This window comes from Equus quagga, chromosome 7, assembly GCF_021613505.1.
Source record: "Equus quagga isolate Etosha38 chromosome 7, UCLA_HA_Equagga_1.0, whole genome shotgun sequence".
Taxonomy (NCBI): domain Eukaryota; kingdom Metazoa; phylum Chordata; class Mammalia; order Perissodactyla; family Equidae; genus Equus; species Equus quagga.
The window spans coordinates 4,008,725-4,029,167 of NC_060273.1; the positions used below are offsets into that span (position 1 = coordinate 4,008,725).

A 20,443-nucleotide genomic window follows, 5' to 3' on the forward strand; every position below is an offset into this window, starting at 1 on the left:
CCATCTCCGTATTTTAGGTGCCCAAGCAGTGGTCCCTGTTATTATCATTATTCAGAGATTTGAACTGAGCAGAAAAATGGGGTGGATTGGGACCTCAGCAAATGAGGCACCCAGGAGCCCTGCGAGAACATGCTCAGTGTCGGTGGAAGAAACAGGGAGTCCGGTCCGGCCAAGGTGGGCTGATGCCAGGCGAGAGAGGCAAAGCGACAATGTGGATGAACCTTAAATCATCAGGCTAAATGGAAGGAGCCAGACACAAAGGACCACATACTACATGATACCGTTTACGTGAAACGTCCAGAATAAGCAAATCCGTACAGACAGAAAGTTAGATTAGTGGTTGCCAGGGGCTAGAGGGTGGGGGCAATGAGAGTGCCTGCTGGTGGGTATGCGGTTTCTTTTGGGGGTGATGAAAATGTTCTGGAACTAGATAGTGGTGATGGTTGCCCAACCTTGTGAATGTACTAAATTCCACTGAATTGTTCACTTTAATATTGTTAGATGTTTTTACCACACACGAAAAAGTAGAGATTGGTAGAATCTATTTTTAAAAAACAAACAAACACGATCTAACCATATGCTGTCTGCAAGAGTCACACTTTAGATTCAAAGACGCATGTACGTTGAAAGTAAAAGGGTGGAAAAAGATATTCCATGCCAGCAGTAACCAGAAGAGAGCTGGAGTGGCTGTACTGATATCAGACAAGATAAACTTTAAGACAGAAACTGTTACTAGAAACAAAGAAGGCTGCATGGGTGGCTGAGGACAGGTAAGGGAGGGCCTCCGAGGCCGGAGAGGTGGACACAAGTGTCCAAGGTGTCAGTCCTTCCAGAGCAGCCTGCCCCTGACCCGCCTTGATGGATGAAGGCTTCTGGAATGCACGAGTACTTGAGTGACCCGGCCAGCTCACCAAGAGGGCTGGTGGACAGGTCTGGACCTGGCTGTGCAGCCCGCAGAGGACTGTTTGTGCACCTGGGAATGTCCCTACCATTACAGAATGTCACCCTGTCCTGCCTGGCCAAGGTTGCCGGGGTTACCACAGTGCCCCATTGCAGCAGGGTGCTGTGGTTGCTGGTTCTGGGATATGCAAGCTGCTTAACTAAGTGTCTGCACCCCCAGCCGGTCGGATTGGCAGACCGAATGCCACCCTTTATGGGCACCTGTCAGGGGGCATGGGCCCAAAGTGGAGAAAGACAAGCCCACCAGCCCTAGCACCCACCCCAGACAGGGTGAATGGTGCCTGGGAAAGTAGGGCAAGCATGAGGGGGCTTCTCGAGAGGAGGTTTGGGAGGACGCCCAGGCGTGGCCCAAGGGCTGGTGCCCTTGGTCAGCACACCACCAGAGTTGGGGGCTCAGGCACTGCGACCATCCTTACTAAGCAGGCGTGGGTTGCAGGGTTTCTTGCCCTCGGCACCGTTGACATTTGGGCCGTATAATTCTTTGTGGTGGAGACTGCCCTGTGCACTGTGGGATGTCACAGCTTTCCTGGCCTCTACCTACTAGGTGCCAGGGGTGCCCTGTAGTTATGACAACCAGAAATGTCTCCAGACACTGCCACATGCCCTCGGGGGCCAGATCGCCCCACTGAGAACTGCTGGTTTAGAAAACCTGGGCTCCCCAGCTTGCTGTGCACGGCCCTGACCTGGGGTGTCCAGCGCCTGCCCGAGCTTTTCCAGAATTGCAGATTCCCAGGCCCCGCCTGCATCTCCGAGGAGGCCCTGAGCATGAAAGCTGCGTTTGGAAGTCCCTGGCTGTCTTGTTGAGGCCTCACAGGAGAAGAGGAGGGACCGAGTCAGCTGTTTGTTATTAAGATAGTTCTGGCTAACCCTGTTTCCATAAATAAACTCGTGGGTCCCATTAGGGGATTGTAACCTGTTGTTGCTTTTTTGATTTCAAAACTTGCTCCTCATCTTACTCCAACCAAAAACTCCTGCTGTATGTCCCGAAGTTAAAATGATTTTAAATCATAATTGGCTTTTGAGAATTTCCTAACAAAGCTTAAGGGCATGGAAGACACTTTGGGGTTTTAGAGAATCAAAGCCGAAGTTTTTCTGTAAACATGTTTTTATTTCTCTTGGGTATATACCTAGAGGTGGAGCTGCTGGATCATACACCCTGTTTCAAGTTAGGGGAACGGCTAGACTGTTTTCCAAAGTGGCTACACCGTTTTACATTCCTGCCAGCAGTGCATGAGAGTTCCACTTTCTCCACATCCTCACCACCACTTCTTATATTCTGCCTTTTTGCCTATAGCCATCCTACTGGATGTGAAACATATCTTGATGTGGTTTTGATTTGCATTTCCCTGTGACTAATGATGATGAGCATCTTCATGTGCTTATTAGCCATCTGTATATCTTCTTTGGAGAAATGTCTGTTCAGATAACCCATTTTTAATTGGGTTATTTGTCTCTTAGTTGAGTTGTAAGAGTTCTTTCTATATTCTTGATATATGATTTGTAAATATTTTCTATCTTTCTGTGAGTTGTCTTTTCACTTTATTGATGGTGTCCTTTGATACACCTAAGTTTTAAATTTTGATGAAGTCCAATTTATCTTTTTCTTTTGTAACTTTTTTTTGCGGGGGGGGAGTGTCACTTACACTTTTGACGGTGTATCTAAGAAACCATTGCCTAACCAAAGTCAGAAAGATTTACTCCTATGTTTTCTTCTACAACATAGGAGTAAATAGTTTATAGTTTATCTCTTATATTTAGGTCTATGAATAATTTTCAGTTAATTTTTGTATATGGTGTGAGGTAGGGGTGCAGCTTCATTCTTTTGCACGTAGATACCCAGTTTTTCAGCACCGTTTGTTGAAGACTGTTCTTTCTCCCTATTGATTTGTGTTGGCACCCTCATTGAGAACCAATTGACTATAAATGTGAAGGTTTATTTTTGGACTCTCGGTTCTCTTCCATTGATCTGTCTATCTTTGCTTATGCCAGTACCACACTGTCTTGATCACTGTAGCTTTGCAGAAAGTTTTGAAATCAAGAAGTGTGAGCCTTCCAACTTTGTTGTTCTTTTTCCAGATTGTTTGGCTATTCTGAGCCTTGTGTTTCCATATGAATTTTAGGATCAGGTTGTCCATTTCTGCAGAAAAGAAACAACTGTCATTTTTATAGGTATTGAGCTGAACCTGGAGGTCGGTTTGGGAAGTAAGTCATCCAAGCCAAGAACATGCGACACTTTCCATTTATTTATTTATTTATCAATCATCTTTATTGAGATATAACTCACATACCATACAATTCACTCCTCTAAAGGGTGTACAAGTCAATGGTTTTTGTTATATTCACAGAGTTGTACAACCAAGACCATAATCAATTTTAGAATATTTTCATCACCTTAAAAAGAAACCCTATACCGTTTAGTTATCACCACTCTACTCCCCTAATTCCCACTCCACCCCAACCCCAGCACTAAGCAATCACTCATCTACTTTCTGTCTCTATAGATTTGTCTCTTCTGGACATTTCATATAAATGGGGTCATACAATATGTCATCTTTTGTGTTTAGCTTCTTTCACTTAGCATAATGTTTCCAAGGTTCATCCTTTTAGCGTCAGTACTTCATTCCTTTTTATGGCCGAATAATATTTCGTATTGGGAATATGTCATATTTTGTTTATCCATCTGTCAGTGGATTGGCATTTGGACTGTTCCCACTTTTTGGCTACTATGAATAATGCTGCTATGAACATTTGTGAATATTTGCATGGCCCTTTTCAATTCTCTTGTGTGTATACCTAGGAGTGGACCTGCTGGGTCATTTGGTAACTCTATATTTAATCTTATGAGGAACCACCACACTGTTTCTAAAATGGCTGCACTATTTTACATTCCCACCAGCGGTGTGAAGATTCCAATTTCTCCACATCCTCAGCAACACTTACTATTGTCTGACTTTTGATTCTAACCGTCTTAGTGGGTGTGAAGTGGTATCTCATTGTGGTTTCGAGTTGCATTTCCCTGATGACTAATGACGTTGAGAGTCTTTTCATGCGCTTATTGGCTATCTTTGGAGAAATGACTGTTCAGATCTTCACTCATTTTTAATTGGGTTATTTGTCTTGTATGTTGCTGGACTCAGTTTGCTAGTATTTTGTTGAGGATTTTTGCATCCATATTCTAGCTTTCTTGTGATGTCTTTGTCTGATTTTGGTATCAGGGTAATACTGTCTTCATAGAATGAGTTTGGAATTCTTCTATTTTTTGTAAAAGTTTGTGAAGAATTCATATTAATTATCCTTTAAATGTTTGATAGAAGTCAGTGGTGAAGCCACCTCGGCCTAGGCCTTTCTTTGTGGTATTTTTTAAAATTACTACTTCAATCTCTTCACTTGTTTTAGGTCTATTCAGATTATCTATTTCTTCTTGAGTCAATTTTGGTAGTTTATGTCTTTCTAGGAATTTGTCCATTTCATCCAACTTACTTAGTCTGTTGGCATACAATTATTCATAGTATTCCTTTATAATTCTTTTTATTTCTGGTAAGATCAATAGTAATGTTCCCTCTTTCATTTCTTTCTTTTTTTTTTTTTAAAGATTTTATTTTTTCCTTTTTCTCCCCAAAGCCCCCCAGTACATAGTTGTATATTCTTGGTTGTGGGTCCTTCTAGTTGTGGCATGTGGGACGCTGCCTCAGCGTGGCTTGATGAGCAGTGCCATGTCCGCACCCAGGATTCGAACCAATGAAACACTGGGCTGCCTGCAGCGGAGTGCGCGAACTTAACCACTTGGCCACAGGGCCAGGCCTGCTCTTTCATTTCTGACTCTAGTAATTTGAGTCTTCTCTTTTTTTCTTGGTCAATCTGGCTAAATGTCTGCTGCTTTTGTTGATCTTTTCAGAGAACCAGCGGGGGTTTTTTTTCCCCCTGAGGAAGATTTGCCATGAGCTAACATCCATGCCAATCTTCCTCTATTTTTTAGTATGTGGGCTGCCAGCACAACACGGCTGCTAACAGAGCATTGTAGGCCTATGCCTGGAGACTGAACCCAGGCCACCAAAGCAGAATGCCCGAACTTAACCACTAGGCTACCAGGGCTGGCACAAAGAACCAACTTTTAGTTTCGTTGACTTCCTCTATTATTTTTCTATTCTCTATTTCATTAGTTCCACTCTAATCTTTATTGTTTCGTTTTTTTCTACTTCCTTCAGATTTAGTTTGCTCTGCTTTTTCCAGTGTCTTAAGGTCAAAGATTAGGCTATTGATTTGAGATCTTTCTTTTTTGTTAATTTAGTCACTTGCAGCTAAAATTTCTCTCCAAGTGCTGCTTTAACTGTATCCCCTAAGTTTTGGTGTGTTGTGACTTTCATTTGTGATTTCTTCTTTGACCCATTGGCTATTTAGGAGGAAGTTATTTAATTTTCACTTATTTGTGAATTTTCAATAGTTTCTTGTGTTATTGATTTCTAATTTAATTCCATTGTGGTCAGAGTACACATTTTGTATGATTTCAGTCCTTTTTAAATTTATCGAGACTTGTTTTATGGCCTAGCATGTGGCCTATCCTGTAGAATATTCTGTGTGTGTTTGAGAAGAATAAGTATTCCATCATTGTTGAGAAGAGTAGTCTATAGATGTCTGTTATGTCTAGTTGGTTTACAGTGTTGTTCACATCTATTTCCTTGCTGATTTCTGTCTAGTTGTTTTATCCATTATTGAAAGTGGGGTATTGAAGTCTCCAACTGTTCTTGCTACATTGTCTATTTCTCCTTTCAATTCTGTCCGTTTTTGCTCCCTGTATTTTTGGGCTCCATTGTTAGGTGCATACAGGTTTATATGACCATAACTTCCTGATGGATTTACCCTCTTATTATAAATGTCCCTCTGTGTCTCTAGTAACAATTTTTATCTTAAAGTCTATTTTGTCTGATAGTATAGCCACTCCAGTTCTCTTTTGTTTACTGCTTGCATGGTATATCTTTTTCCATACTTTTCTTTTCAACCTATTTGTGTATTTGAATCTCAAATATGTCTCTTGTAGATACCATGAGATTGGACCATGTTTTCTTATCCATTCTGCTGATCTCTGCCTTTTAACTGAAAGTTTAATCCATTTACATTTAATGTAACTGATAAGAAGGACTTCTGCCATTTCACTATTTGTTATTTTTGTTAGCTGAATGCCTCACTATGCACTAGGCCCTTTATACACATTAACATTTTTTATACCCTTTTTATGATTTAGAAATCTAAAACCTAGAAAGACTGAAGTAAAAGCCCCAGTCAGTGATGGAGCTGAGCTATGAGCCCAGCAGTGCACCCGTCAGCTCTTGCCTGGAAGTTTCCTCACTGGTCCTCTGGCTTCCCCCTTTACCCTCCCAGGGCCAGTCTACACATGCAGCCAGAGGGACCCTTTAGAAATGTAAATCTGGGGCCGGCCCATGGCGTAGTGGTTAAGTCCAGCATACTCCACTTTGACAGCCCAGGTTCGCAAATTTGGATCCTGGGCATGGACCTACACCACTCATCAAGCCACACTGTGACAGCAACCCATGTACAAAATAGAGGAAGATTGGGACAGATGTTAGCTCGGGAATCTTCCTCAAGCAAAAAGAAAAAAAGAGGAAGATTGGCAACAGATGTCAGCTCAGAGTGAATCTTCCTCACCAAAAAAAAGTAAATCCAATCATAATTTCCTTGCTGGTCATCCAGTGGCTCCCACCAAAGGGCATAAGATGCCTCATGATGAGTGACTCCTGTTACTGAATACGTTCAAACAGAGGGTTGCCTCCTACCGACTCTCACCAGCTGAGAGCTCAGAGCACTGTTGACTTTAGTGTCACTTGCTGCCTCTGAGTATGTTCCAGCCTAGGCCTCGGGAGAGCTAAGAGGACTTTTTGAACCAGGGCTGTGACCAGAGAGCTTCTGCACTTTCTTGTCTTCTCTCCCAGCCACACCCAACTTCCTGTTTTTCCCTTCTCTCCCCTTCTTTAGTCCATGAAGACCCTGCAGGATTTGCTCACCGACATTTGTGCGCTTAAGGTCACCACTGAAACCCTCAGGAAGGATGTGGACAGGCTGAAGGACTTGTTTGAAACGGTAGATCCTCCCTCGCATCCTCCAGGATGGCCATGGGGCTCGGAACTCTGGTGTTTGGGGTGACAGGGTAAATCTAGGAAGCCTGATCTTAGTCAAAGAACACAGCCATGAGGGCAAGAGAAGGAGGCTGACATGGCCTAGCCACCAGGTCCATCCCACTGAACTCTCCGAGGTTTCCACCGTGCTCCTCACCATGCTGTTAGGACATCATTTGTAAGTGACAGAAACCTAGTTCATCCTGGCTTAGGCAAATTAAGAGAATTTGTTGTCTCATTTACTAAAAAATCCAGGGATGTCTTCAGGTACAGCCAGATCTAGGTGCTCATACCACACCAACCTCTCCCTCTCAGTAATACTTTCCTCTGAGTTGGCTTCATTCTCAAGCAGGTACTCCCCAAGTCTTGGCAACTCTAGGCTTACATTTCGTCAACATAACAGAAAGAGAACACCTCTTCCTCTTCTAGAAAGCTCTGTCCACACTGAAAAGTGGAATAAACTTACCACAGGCATACATTCTAGCTCCCTCTTTAGCCACAAGGGCATCAACCTGGGCATATTCTAACTCCTTACCGTGATGTGGAAGGACATGCAATTCCTGAAGTGTGAGGTCGCAGCTTGTGAGTCAGAGCTGGACTCAGAAGCCAGGTCTCCACAGCCCCAGGCTGCTGTTGTGGTTGAGGTCTTACAACTCACACTCAAATGACATAATCTAATGTATCGTCCCCGAGGCACAGATGAGTGTACACATTTGATTGTCATGGCAACTGTGAGAACTTCAGTCTTCGGCTAGGTAGTTCCCACCTGAGCAGAGAGGGCACTGTCAGGAAGCTATGTCACAAAATGCTAAAAAGGACCATTGGGCGAATCTGTTTGAGAAACACTGCCTCCTCAGCTCACCTCTTGGAGATTCTTTACGTATTTTGCCCACTGAATTCTCTGAGAAGTCTTGCAGTACAGAAACCGTTGAACGCTTTGTAAGCGCAGCATTTCCCAAACTTATTTGCCCAGGAAACCCTTTTCCATCCCTTTCCCACTCACTGGGAAACCCTTGCTTGGGAATCTGTTCTTCCTTCCCCATGTCTTAGCCACCCAGAGCTAAGTCCTAGTATTCAAGCTGTGGGAGAAGCAGGGCCAGGACCACCTGCACCCCTGGCTCAGGGGCTCGGCTCATTTGACAGGTACAGCTAGAAAGGATGGATACTCTCTTTGAAGATTTGAAAGGGCAGAACCGGAAGATGAGTGCGCTGCAGCGGGAAGTGGTAAGGGCCTCAGCCCCGTCGTCCCTCCCCAGTCCCCTGATCTCCAGGCCCAGGGCTGCAGGGGAGGAGGGGGGAGGAGGAGGAAGCAATCTGGAAAGGCCCATTTATCTGCAAGAGTGGAAGGCAGCATGGACAAGGGAGCCACCCAAGGGCATCACACCCTCTAGGTTCACACCCCTCATTCCCAACCTCCTCCCCACCCCCCAGATTTCTCTGCAGAATAAGATGGCCACCCTCCCCAAAGCCGAGGACTTGGTGCTCTGGAGCAGCCTCCATGAGGCCATGTTCACCCCGGTGAGTGAAGGAGGAAGAGCAGGGGCCACAGCGGAGGGTCGGGGAAGCTGCCACGGCCAGCCCAGGCCTCTTTTCCACAGGAGACTTTTCCACAGGGACCTGCTGCCCCACAGCTGGGGGATTCTGAGCTGTGGCAGATCACGGAGCAGCTCCCAGAGACTGTCCTTCCCCAGACCACTGCGGACCACGATGCTGTCGATCACACCCAAGTCTCAGAGGCCATCCATCACCCCCACTTGTTGGAGGCCGCCTGGCATGATGAGGTCCCAGAGCCACTGCAGGAGGAGGTGTCTCCCCAAGCAGTTCTACCTCCTGGGGACCAGGGGCTGGGTGAGCCTCAGGTGCTCGAGCCCGTGCCTGCACCTGCGCCTGAACCTGAGCCTGAGCCGACTCTGGGGCCAGAGCCGGAGCCCGAGCCCGTGTCTGTGCCGGGGCTGGAGCCCACACCTGCACTGGAGCCCAGTCTGACTCCTGGGTTCACACCTGGGCCCCCCAGACCTGAGCCTGCCCTCAGCCCTCAGCCCACACCCCCAGGATTCTGGCCTATGCCGCCAGGAGGCTGGCCTCCTGCCACAGGCTGGCCCAGGGCTAGCACTTGGCCTTCCTGGGGCTTAGGCTACCCCCAGCCTGGCCCAGGCCCATCAGGCCCTCTGCCTGGACAGGTCCGGGGCTTCAGGGCCCCGGCACCTGCTCCAGAGCTCGGCTTGGCTTGGCCTCGTCCACTGTGGTCCCAGTCTCGCCGGGCAGAGATGCGCCAGCTCCCGACTGTTTCAGAAAATGAGGAAGAATATTACTCCCGCTCCATGAAAGTCCCTCAGGACAGGGCTCCCAGGGGTGAGACCCCCAAGGAAGCACCCTCTAAGAGTCCCCAGTCTGTCCTTCAACGGCTGAAAACCAGCACTTCCCGCGCAGCATCTGCTGCTGCCTCCTATGCAGCTGCCGCCACCGCAGCCGCCAGGGCAGCCGAGGCCGCCGCCAACTTGGTCAAGGATGCTTCTGCCACTAAATTGGCCACTGTGGCAATGACTGTGGCCGCCTCTGGGCCCTTAGGAATCTTTGCAGATGTCCTGGGTGCGGGATCTTCCCGTGGGGCCACAGGCTCTGTGGCCTTCAGCGAGGACAGCGAGATGGAAGACTTGCAGGAGATAGACTACAAGGACTTGCCCCCTCTCCCTCCCGATGCGACCCTGTCCCAGGCCATGCTGGCTGCCAAACAGGCTGTGAGCCCTGAAGATAAGAAGAAGGCCGTCAGGTATTCCATGAGCCACATAGCCCAGATGCCCTTTAGACACGACTCCCTGAAAGAAGAGTTTGCCCAGCTGTCATCCAACCTGCAGCAGCAGCTGAGTCATCTAGGTAGGCCTGACTTGGCTCTGGGAAGGGCAGCAAGGGCTCAGGCTCTCCGCGTGACCTCCTTTCCTTCACTGAGCTCCCCCAACAAAATCTACTAGTCTATTCTTTTACAATGAACGTACAGTGAGGTCTTATCTTGAGGGGAGAGGGGTGGTTAGAGTCTAAAGTTGGCACTTAAGGAGAAAAGTCGTGTGTCAAAATTACTCTTGAAAATTCCCTTTCAATAGCCCATAAAACACAGTGCTACTGTACAGGGTCGTAGCAAGTCCAGATCAGCCACAGTGCTCAGCGGTATTAAACAGACCCCAGGTGAAGTGGTCACTTTGGGATTAGGAACTTCTTCCAGGCAAACTATGTATCCTTGAAGACTACAGTCACGTTCTGGGCGGCAGTGGCACCTGTAGATTTATCTTCCCATTTTGTATCCATGTTGGGTCTACATTCACTGCAGGGAGTGGAAGGCGAATGGCCTACTTTAGTGGTCCCCAACCTTGAGCTCACCTCAGCATCCCTGGGGGGCTCGGTAATGCACAGACTGCTGGGCCTCACCCCCGGAGTCCCTGACTTGGGTGATCTGAGTGGGGCCCAAGAATTTGCACTTCTAACCCTTTCTGGGTGATGCTGCTGATTCTGATACAGCTGACCCGGGGAACCAACATTGAGACCCACTGCTCCACTCTTTTTGAATCACTGTCTTGCTTTTTTGCTCTCTGCCAAGTACAATAGTTGAATTAACCTAAGTCAAATCCCAATCGGCAGTGCCCTTCCACAAATCTTGAAAAGGAAAAGTAGAACTTCACGTAGCTAAAAAGAGCTATGTTGATATCAGTGAGTACTGGCACACAGCTAAGATGAGGATAGTAATAAATTTAAATTTGAAACATAAAGCCACAATAGCCCAAATTCTACTTCTGACCAGCTGCCATTTTTGTTAAGACAACTGAAGACAGGTTGTAAACGTATCTTGGCTGTGATTTTTTATACCCTCCTCGCCGTGTCCTGTACGTCACTTTTTGGCCTCTTGTCCAGAACTTGATCTAGGATACGTTTTTTTTATCCCGTCTCCTTTTTGCTTAAATCCCCTTTCTGTCTTGTGGTGGGATAGATAACACATTTCACATACTCTCGTAAATAAGGCAATTCATAGTTTTGCTCAAGGCCATTTCTGGAGGGAAGGAAATCCCAGAGAGTTTTCCCACGGCCTGCACTAATATGGTAACTGCCAGGCTGTTGAACACTTGAAACGAGGCAAGTTCAAGTTCAGATGTGCTCTCAGTGCGAGGTGCAACTAGATATTGAGGACTTAGTACAAAAACAAGAATGTAAATATCTTGGGGCTGGCCCAGTGGTGCAGTGGTTAAGTTCGCACGTTCCACTTCGGCGGCCCGGGGTTTGCCGGTTCGGATCCCGGGTGCAGATGTGGCACCGCTTGGCGAGCCATGCTGTGGCAGTCGTCCCACATATAAAGTGGAGGAAGATGGGCACAGATGTTAGCTCAGGGCCAGTCTTCCTCAGCAAAAAGAGGAGGATTGGCAGCAGATGTTAGCTCAGAGCTAATCTTCCTCAAAAAAAAAAAGAATGTAAATATCTCATTCATAATTTTTTTGATCACATATTAAGATGATACTATTTTGGATATATTGGGCTAAATAAAATATTTTATTTACATGAATTTCACCTGCTTCTTTTTAGATTTTTAAAAATGTGGCTATTTGAAAATTGTAAATGACCTCAAAGGCCCCCCAGCTCACAGCCTCTCTCTACTGGAGAGCACCGCCTTAGAGAGCTGCTAACAGAAGCAGGTGGAGCTCTGGCCAAAGCATCTTCCCCCATTCCTGCCCCCAACAGCCACCTCCCCCTTTGCTTTCAGCTAGTGTGGGCCACTCTTCCAAGCTTGGGATGACAGTGGACATGTTGGAAGAAAAGATTGACAACCTCCACAAATCCAGGATGAAGGTCTGTGTCCTGGGCAGGGAGCTTCTGAGAAGATGATGGCTTGAGGCGAGCTAATGGCAGATTCCATGCCCTGGAACCGGAGCGAGTTCCTGCCCTCCCCAGCACAGCGTTTGTCCTGTAGCTGAACGGAGGCCTGGGGGAGTGAGGGGCTGAGAAGGCAGCTGCAGCCCTGTGGAGGAGGATCTTCTCCAGCTGGTGCAGGGGTCCCGGCGGAAGGGAGTAGGGGGTGCAGCTGCCTGGTTCCCCCTCACGAGCATCTTAGGTGGCTTTGAGATGGCAGGTTAGAGACACGCTGGTTTAATACACTCTTTAGGCTCCTTCTCGGCCGTGGCAGCCTCAGAAGCGACGGCCTTAGAGGTCTGTGTCTCCCTCTTTTAGGAGGAGGAACTCGGGAGAGTTTGGGTCCACCAAATAGAGACGATGAAGGATCACCACATCACGCTGGACAAGGCAATAGAGAAGCTGCAGATTCGCCTGGATGAGTTAAAGGTTCAGAGGTCTGGGTGGGCCCAGGATGGGCGGCCGAGGGGAGGATTCCTCATCCGGACATTTGGACTCTCCCCAAAGGCTTCACAGATGCACCGAAGGCAGGGGACCGAGGAACACGTCCCCGTGCATGAATTACACTTCAATTAAAAACAAACAAATCTTGCCCCCCCACCCCCACCCCCACATATCAACAGACGAGCTTGGATGGCGTCCATCTTGTTGACCGCTGGGTCTGCCTCCTCTAGAAGGGTGCCTGGCCTAGAACGAAGGCCCGAAATGTGCTGAATGAAGCAATGAATGAATAAGAGATTTTCTTGCGCCAACTATTACATTAATAACATCTGCCCTAAACCAGCTGGTTTCTGAGTTCTCAGCACTGCAGGGCCTTCTGGGAAGAGTGGAACTGCCGACATGAGAGATGTGAAGATGGATACTGAGCACCTACCAGGGGCTCACCCAACCAGCCGCCACCTCCCCGAGGGGCCTGAAGGGGCCCGCCTCGCTCTGCTGGCCTGATGACCGTGGGCTGATGGGTCCTCAGGACTAATCCAGTCTGTGCCTTGTCCTAGAGCTGTCCCCGACCTTTCGAGAAGGAATCAAGGTCATTCTCAGTAGGAGGAGCTGACCTTCCCCCAGAGCATAAAGAGACAAAATCCCAAACAGAATTTGGTGGGAGGTGGTTTCCATGGAGGCTCGTGAATCCAAGTCAGTGGGCTGTTGGTGGGATGGCTAGGATGTGAGGGGCAAAAGAGGAGGGCGCGTCTCCCTCTTCCAAGATGGTCAGGCAGAGTAATCAGGCTGGGACACACACAGGGCAACCAGGACGTGAAAAAAGCTCCTGAATGGAGAACCAATTCCCTGCCCAACTGGGGGTGGAAGGGGGGCTCCCGGGCCGTGTGTGGGCGGACGGTGCAGGTCACAGCTCAGACCTTTGTGAGCACCGGGATCAGGAGTCGGCTCCTGGACCCTGCGCCCTGAGGTCTGGTCACCATGTCCTAGGGACATATGGGGCCCTTCCTCAAAGGAGACTGGAGCCAGTTCGTTCGGCATGTCTGACGTGTGCCCAGCACCATGCCCCGCCCTGCACTGGGGAGGAGGGGTCACAGTATCTGCCTCTAGGTCGCCGTCGCTGGTTGAGAGAAACTCAAGAGGACGAGGCCGACCAAACAGTGCAGGCGGAGCAAGTCAGCCTTTGTCCCGACTGCCCTCCCCCTCCTCGTGCCGACATGAGTTAGTTGCTTATGAAAGTTCACCCTGGAAGGACCTGGAACGGGGCTTGGTATACGACACGTTTCATTAAGTGTTTCTTAAATGAATGTACTGCAAGAGATCAGCAACCCCATCAAGGTTCCCTATAGAGAAATGAGGGAGTGCAGCCATGTCTGCCACAACATCTGGAATAGAGAAGAAAGCCCGCTCTACTGCTTTACCTGGGTGAGCAAAGGTTATAAACGTACCAGGTGGTGCAAGAAGTCCTCGTTCCTTCACTGAGTCATTCGGCCAGTGTTACTGAGCCTCCACCGTGCACCAGGCACCCTTCCAGGGCCTCGTGATACGGCGGTCAACAAGATGGACACCATCCAGGCCCTTCTGTGCTGGGGGCGTGGTGATTTTTGTTGGTTTTTAGTCAAAGTATAATATTTATGCACAGTAAAATGCCCAAATCTTACATATAAGAGCTCAATTAATTTTTGCCTGTTTGTACCCCCACCTCACCACCACCCAGTCAAGATGGAAGCGTTTCCCTCCCCTTAGAGGGCTTCCCACCAAGGACACCCCAGGCAAGTAAGCGCGGACAGAGCTCTTCCCAACTGACTCCATGGGAAACATCATCTGCCCTTTGCAAGTGGGCAAGTCGTCTTTTTTTTTCTTTTTTTCCTAGTTTATCCACTTTCATTTTTAACTCACTGAAATTATCTTTATCAGAATCAATTATTTTTATGCAAATGACTTGATTTTTTTATCCACATCATACTGTACTGACTGCCGCGGTCTTTTATAAGCCTGAGGCTGCATTCCAAAACCGTTCTTGGAACAAATTATTATAGTCAGAGCTCTGGCTGGTGCAGAAGACTGATAAGATAGCTAATGTGTATTGAATGCTAACTCTCTGCCAGGACGTTATAGATTCCATTCCCAGGCTTCTCAACATCTTTGGGAAAGGCATGGGATTGATGCCATTTCAAAGAGGAGGAAACAGATTCAGGCAAAGAAACCAGCTGAGTTTACCCCGCTGGGAGGCGGCCTGGTGTTGTGGCTCAGAGCACTGGCTTTGGGTTAGATAGGCCTGCTTTTGAATCCTGATTCTGCCACTTATTGGGTGTATCAATTTCCTGTGGCTGCTGTAACAATTGACCACAAACGTTTGGCTTAGAACAGTAGACATGTATTCTCTCGCAGGATGCATCGTTCCAGTCTCTGCCTCTCTTGTCACGTGGCCTCTTCTCTGTGTGTGTGTCTGTGTCTTCACAGGACCTCTTTATAAGGCCACCAGTTATTAGATTTAAGGCCTGCGCTAGTCCAGTATGACCTCATCTTAACGTAACTAATTACATCGGCAAAGACCCTATTTCCAAATAAGGACATATGTACAGGTTCTGGGACGGCATGAATTTAATTAGAATTAGATTCAACTCCAAATAACAGACTTAAACAAGGTATGAGTGTATTTCCCTTTCATATTCAAGAGACCAGAAATGGTTGGTCCAGAGCTGATGTAGAACTCCATGGTGTGTGACTTCCATTCACAAGGTCACCTCAAGGTCCAGGATGGCTGCTGGTGCTCCAGTCATTAACTCTGCATTCAAACCAACAGCCAAGAGGACACCTACCCACTTCTGTTCACGCTCCAGTGGTCACCGAGCTATGAGAGAAGCTGTGAAATGTAGTCATGATTCTGGGTGGCCAGATGCCAGCTAGAAGCTGGGGGTCCTGTTCCCAAGGGTGAGAGAGAGACCAGATATGAAGGGAGGAATAGAAGCCTGTTTCCAGCTTTGGAGGAAAAGTGACCCCACCTTCTTGGGACATGGCCTAGTGATTGTGAGGCTCTTGCAGAGCGGGTTAGCTGCTGCTGCTGCTGTCATAGGGAGGTTCCAGTGAGTGGAGGGAAGGCACAATTAACGGAAGGAGTTGGATCTTCGTGAAGTTATGGGGATGGGAAATAGGGTTTTCCCCCAACACAGGGGCACAGTGTGTGTGGCATATAAGTACTTGATTGGTGAATAGACTGCATTTCTTACTGGGACCCCAATACAGATCCGAAGAGATGAACTTGCCTTAAGCATCCAGGGAGCCAAAGTGTCAGCATTGGTTTGTGCTTTCCTTCCTCAGGGCTGCCCGCCTGTGCAGTCCATTTCCTATGATGCCAGCTCCAAGGGGACAGCTTGTCCCGAGTCCCATATTCCTCCTCTTCTGATCTGGGCACCTGGGGCCCTAGAACCCAAGCCTTCCAATGTGCCCACCCTACCTGCTGTCCACTTTGCCCCATTGTCCCTTCCTAGCACTCCACAGGGGTGGACATGGGAGGTAGATGTCCTCAGGGCTTCCAAGGATGGCTGACATGCCCTTTGCTTCTGTTCTTAGATTATCCAGGCTCAAATAAAAAACCTAGAAATGCAAAAGGCAGACAAAAGTGTGATGGAGCAGGAGTTGAAAGAGGTGAGTGAGCAGAGAGTCCTTCCCCACCCTGGCTCCCTGCCCTGAGCACCAGCTCTCCAACCCAGGGAAATGGGATCATCCAGCCAAGACAAAACCAGGCAGAGAGACTTCCAGAGTTTCCTTCCACCTTCATTATATAGAAAGACTGGGGAAGCTTCTCCAAAGTTGTTTCGTCAGCTCCTGTTTTCAGTGACTCAGGATTAGTGACAATTTGTTGTGTAAACTTAAACATCATGCGCTAACTTCTCCATCACAGGAAAACCTTGGCTTAGGTCTGATGGTTGTGTTGGAGCCAACATAGACCCCAAGGTTGAATTTAAGCCAAGGCTAGATGTCCAGGGTCCCAAACTAGAAAAAATGGACCAAAGTGATCTCCCCCAGCTTTCTCCTGCTCCCACCCCAGCAGCCTTGCCTCCCTGAGTCCCCTCTCTTTCTAGAAAGCTGAAAAGAGTGCCCTGGCAGGCAAGGCAAGCCGGATTGACCTGGAGACGATGGCGCTGGAGCTGAATGAGATGATTCAAGGCATGTTACTCAGGATTGTGACCCACGAGGATGACTGGAAGAAGGTTTTAGAGCAGCTGAGTAAGGACCTGAGCACCAAAGTGAGTACCTTGTATTATTTAATTTTGCATAACAAATTACCCCAAAATTTAGCAGCTTAAAACCGTTTCTGAGGGTCAAGAATTCGGGAGCAGTTTAGCAGGGTGGCTCAGGGTCTCCCGTGAGGTTGCAGTCAAAGTGTCATCTGGGGCTGCAGTCATCTGAAGGCTTGACTGGGGCTGGAGGATCCACTTCCAAGATGGCGCCCTCACATGACTGTTGGCAAGACTCCTCACTTTCTCATCACATGGACTCCTCTTTAGGGCTGCTCCAGTGGCTTCGCAACATGGCAACTGACTTCCCCCAAAGCGAGTGATCCGAGAGAGCAAGACAGAAGCTGCAATGGCTTCTATGACTTAGCCACAGAAGTCACACCCCATTATTTCTGTAATATCTTCTGTAATGACCTGCTTACACAAGTCAGCCCTATTCAGTGTGAGAGGGGCCTACACAAGGGTGTGAATACCAAGAGGTGTAGTTAGGGAGCATCTTGGAAGCTGACCACCATAACTCTCCTTTCTGGGCAAGCTAAGGAACATAGTGGGGTAGGAGTGGGGTCAGCTGGTCATTCATTTATTCATTCGTCATTTACTAACCGCCTGTGATGAGCCAGACCCTGGGGATATGTTGATAAGGAGTCATAGCCCCTGCCTCAATTTGTACCGTCCAGCAGACAGACAGGAACAGTCAGATCAACAATTACAGTGCTGTGTGGTTCCTGTGGCTAGGGTGGCTGGGATGGCCACAAGAGCTTGGGTTTACAATCAGACAGCTCTGGGTTTGAGCCCGTCTCCACCATGAGCAGCAGCATGCCCCGAGTTAGATAACCTCTCCGAGCCTCAGTTTTGTTTTCCGTGAAACAAGGATTTATTCATTCATCAGCTGAGCACTGGGCACCTCCGATGCTGGTCACTGGGGATGTAATGATGAGCAAAACAGATAGGGGACGTGTTTCTCCTGGGGACAGATCAGTCGTGAAAACTGCACAAGTCAATGCAAAATCACAGCTATCTACAGAACAACTGATCTGTTTTTCTTCAATAATTCAGTGAAAAAAAGTGGGAACAGAGAGATGGTTCCAGATTCAAAGGGTCTCAAGAGATGGAACAACCAAATGCAACACATCAGGAGATTTTACTTGTATGCTGGTTCAATTGCACCAACTCTAAAAATGGGTTGAATTAGATCAAAGTCAGGAATCAGTGTTCATTGTGTTAGATGTGATAACGGTGTTGTGGTCATGTGAGAAGATGTCCTCCTAATTACTAAAATATTTATGAGTGAAATGTCATGATTTCTGCAACTTTAGAAAAAATACTCCATCAAAAAATATGGCAGGGGCTGGCCTGGTGGTGCAGCGGTTAAGTTTGCACGTTCCGCTTTGGCAGCCTGGGGTCCACTGGTTCGCATCCCGGGTGTGGACATGGCACCGCTTGGCAAGCCATGCTGTAGCAGGCCTCCCACATATAAAGTAGAGGAAGATGGGCGCGGAGGTTCGCTCAGGGCCAGTCTTCCTCAGCAAAAAGAGGAGGATTGGCAGCAGATGTTAGCTCAGGGCTAATCTTCCTCAAAAAAAAAAATGTGTATGGCAGATATGGCAACATGTTACTAATAACTAAATTTCGATGGTGAGTATATGAGGGTTAATGATTCTAGTTTTCACTTCTCTATGTGTTTGAATTTTCTCCTAATAGAAGTTTTTAAAATTATTGTTGTTGTTTTAAGTGATCCTTACTCATTGCTTTTCTTTTCTCTCTATATTTTTAATTGTGGTAAAATTCATACAACATAAAATTAACCATTAACCCTTTTAAAGTGACTAATTCCATGGCATTTAGTATATTCACACTGTTGTGCAAGCACCACCGCTATCTAGTCCTAAGACATTTCCATCACCCCAAAAGGAAACCCTGTACCCATTAAGCACTCACTCTCCGTTCTTCCCTCCCACGCAGCCCCTGGAAACCACTAGTCTACCTTCTGTCTCTATGGATCTGCCTCTGCTGGACGTTTCACATGAAAGAATCATACAGTGTGTGACCTTTTGTAACTAGCTTCTTGCAGTTATCATAATGTTTTGAAAGTTCATCCATGTTGTAGCACGAATCAGTGCTTCATCCTTTTTATGGCTGAAGAATATTCCATCAAATGGGTAGACCATGTTTTGCTTGTTCGTTCATCTGTTGATGGACACTTGGGTTGTTTCCACCTTTGACTGTTGTGAATAGTGCTGCTAGGAACATTCATGTACGAGTTTTTGTTTGGACACCTGTTTTCGGTTCTTTTTTTTTTAAAGTTCACAGTAATTCATTAATTTTTTTAAAGATTTTATTTTTCCTTTTTCTCCCCAAAGCCCCCTGGTACATAGTTGTGGGTCCTTCTAGTTGTGGCATGTGGGACGCCACCTCAGCGTGGCCTGATGAGCGGTACCATGTCTGCGCCCAGGATCTGAACCAGTGAAACCCTGGGCCGCCAAAGTGGAGCGCGCAAACTTAACCACTCGGCCCCGGGGCCCGCCCCTGTTTTCAGTTCTTTTGGGTAGATACCCAGGAATGGAATTACTGAGTCGTATGGTAACTCTATGTTTAACTTTTTGTAGGGGGGACATCTGCAATTAACTCTCAAATGGTTCAGAAAACAAATACACATATGTATATGTAGATAAAGAAAACATGACAAAATGTTAAAAATTGGTGAATTTAAGTGGATTTATGAGTGCCCTTTAGACTATTTTGGCAACTTTTCTGTAGATTTAAAAGTTTTTGAAATGGAAAGTTGGGGAAAAGAATCTTCTTGGGATGCCATGCGCTTCCTGTAGCATTGGGTCAGCAGATGGTCATGCTGGTGGGTGGTTCCTTCAACGTTGAAGCACAGACTCATCAGGGCCCCAGGGGTGCTAGCCCAATACCGCCAGCATAAAAGATATTCTCCCCTCATAAGCAGCAAGTAATTTGGGGGTGACTTTTTGCCGTCCCGGGAATGTCCACTGCCTCACTAGCCATTCTCCTAGCAGTTTTCTCATAAATTGAGGATTGTTGCCTGAACCAGTTATTTCATTAAGGGTTGCAAGATGGCAATTTTTCTAATTCTAGCATTGCTGCTACACTTATCAGCTTGAAATTTGTAAAGAAGAGGTTTCCCTCATTGACTTCAGCTGATTATCCTGAAATAAGGTTCCTGCAGGAAAGATAGGAACAATAATGAATTATTTCCTTTAACGACTAGTTTTCAGGGTAAGATATTGGTGCAATAGCCACTTCCAATACAAGGTGGCAAATGAGGGTTTCTATTTTTATTTTTTAATTTCTTTTTCATGAGTGTCATATGAATCGTGGATTTCTATATATTCAGTTTGTTCATTCAATTAAGTTACTGTTTCTCTTGTTGCTCACATGGTCTTATCTTTGGCCCGTGAACGGGCTTCTGAGCCCTTTGACTAGACCCTCTGTCTCAGAGAGCTGTCTTGTTTCCTTAAATGATAAGATGTTCCAGGCTCATCTTTTTTTTTTTTTTTTTTTCCTGAGGAAGATTCACCCTGAGCTAACATCGTCCCAGTCTTCCTCTATTTTGCATGTGGGTCACTGCCACAGCATGGCTGACAGTGGTAGGTCCACGCCCAGGATCCAAACTCATGAACTCAGGCTGCTGAAGTGGAGTGTGCAGAACTCAACCATTAGGCCATGGGGTCAGCCCCAGGCTCATCTTTAACATTCCCTTCCTCAGACCTGCATCAGCCATTTGTCTATGGAGTCTTGGTTCCTTTTAATGGGGAATGTTGTTTA

General features: G+C 47.2%; 1 protein-coding gene across 7 annotated transcripts in view; it reads left to right on the top strand.

Moving 5' to 3' along the window:
* C7H16orf96 (chromosome 7 C16orf96 homolog) overlaps nt 1-20,443 on the top strand; it is a 39,826-nt gene that overhangs the window by 4,324 nt on the left and 15,059 nt on the right. For 5 of the 7 annotated variants that reach the window (XM_046665964.1, XM_046665961.1, XM_046665963.1 and 2 more), the window contains exons 2-9: nt 6,949-7,053; nt 8,232-8,312; nt 8,520-8,606; nt 8,687-9,962; nt 11,830-11,915; nt 12,294-12,404; nt 15,987-16,061; nt 16,499-16,663. In XM_046665964.1, coding sequence (XP_046521920.1) covers nt 6,949-7,053; nt 8,232-8,312; nt 8,520-8,606; nt 8,687-9,962; nt 11,830-11,915; nt 12,294-12,404; nt 15,987-16,061; nt 16,499-16,663 — 1,986 coding nt within the window. The remainder of the gene's footprint in view (nt 1-6,948; nt 7,054-8,231; nt 8,313-8,519; nt 8,607-8,686; nt 9,963-11,829; nt 11,916-12,293; nt 12,405-15,986; nt 16,062-16,498; nt 16,664-20,443) is intronic. The other 2 variants (XM_046665958.1, XM_046665962.1) reach the window with 2 other exon arrangements.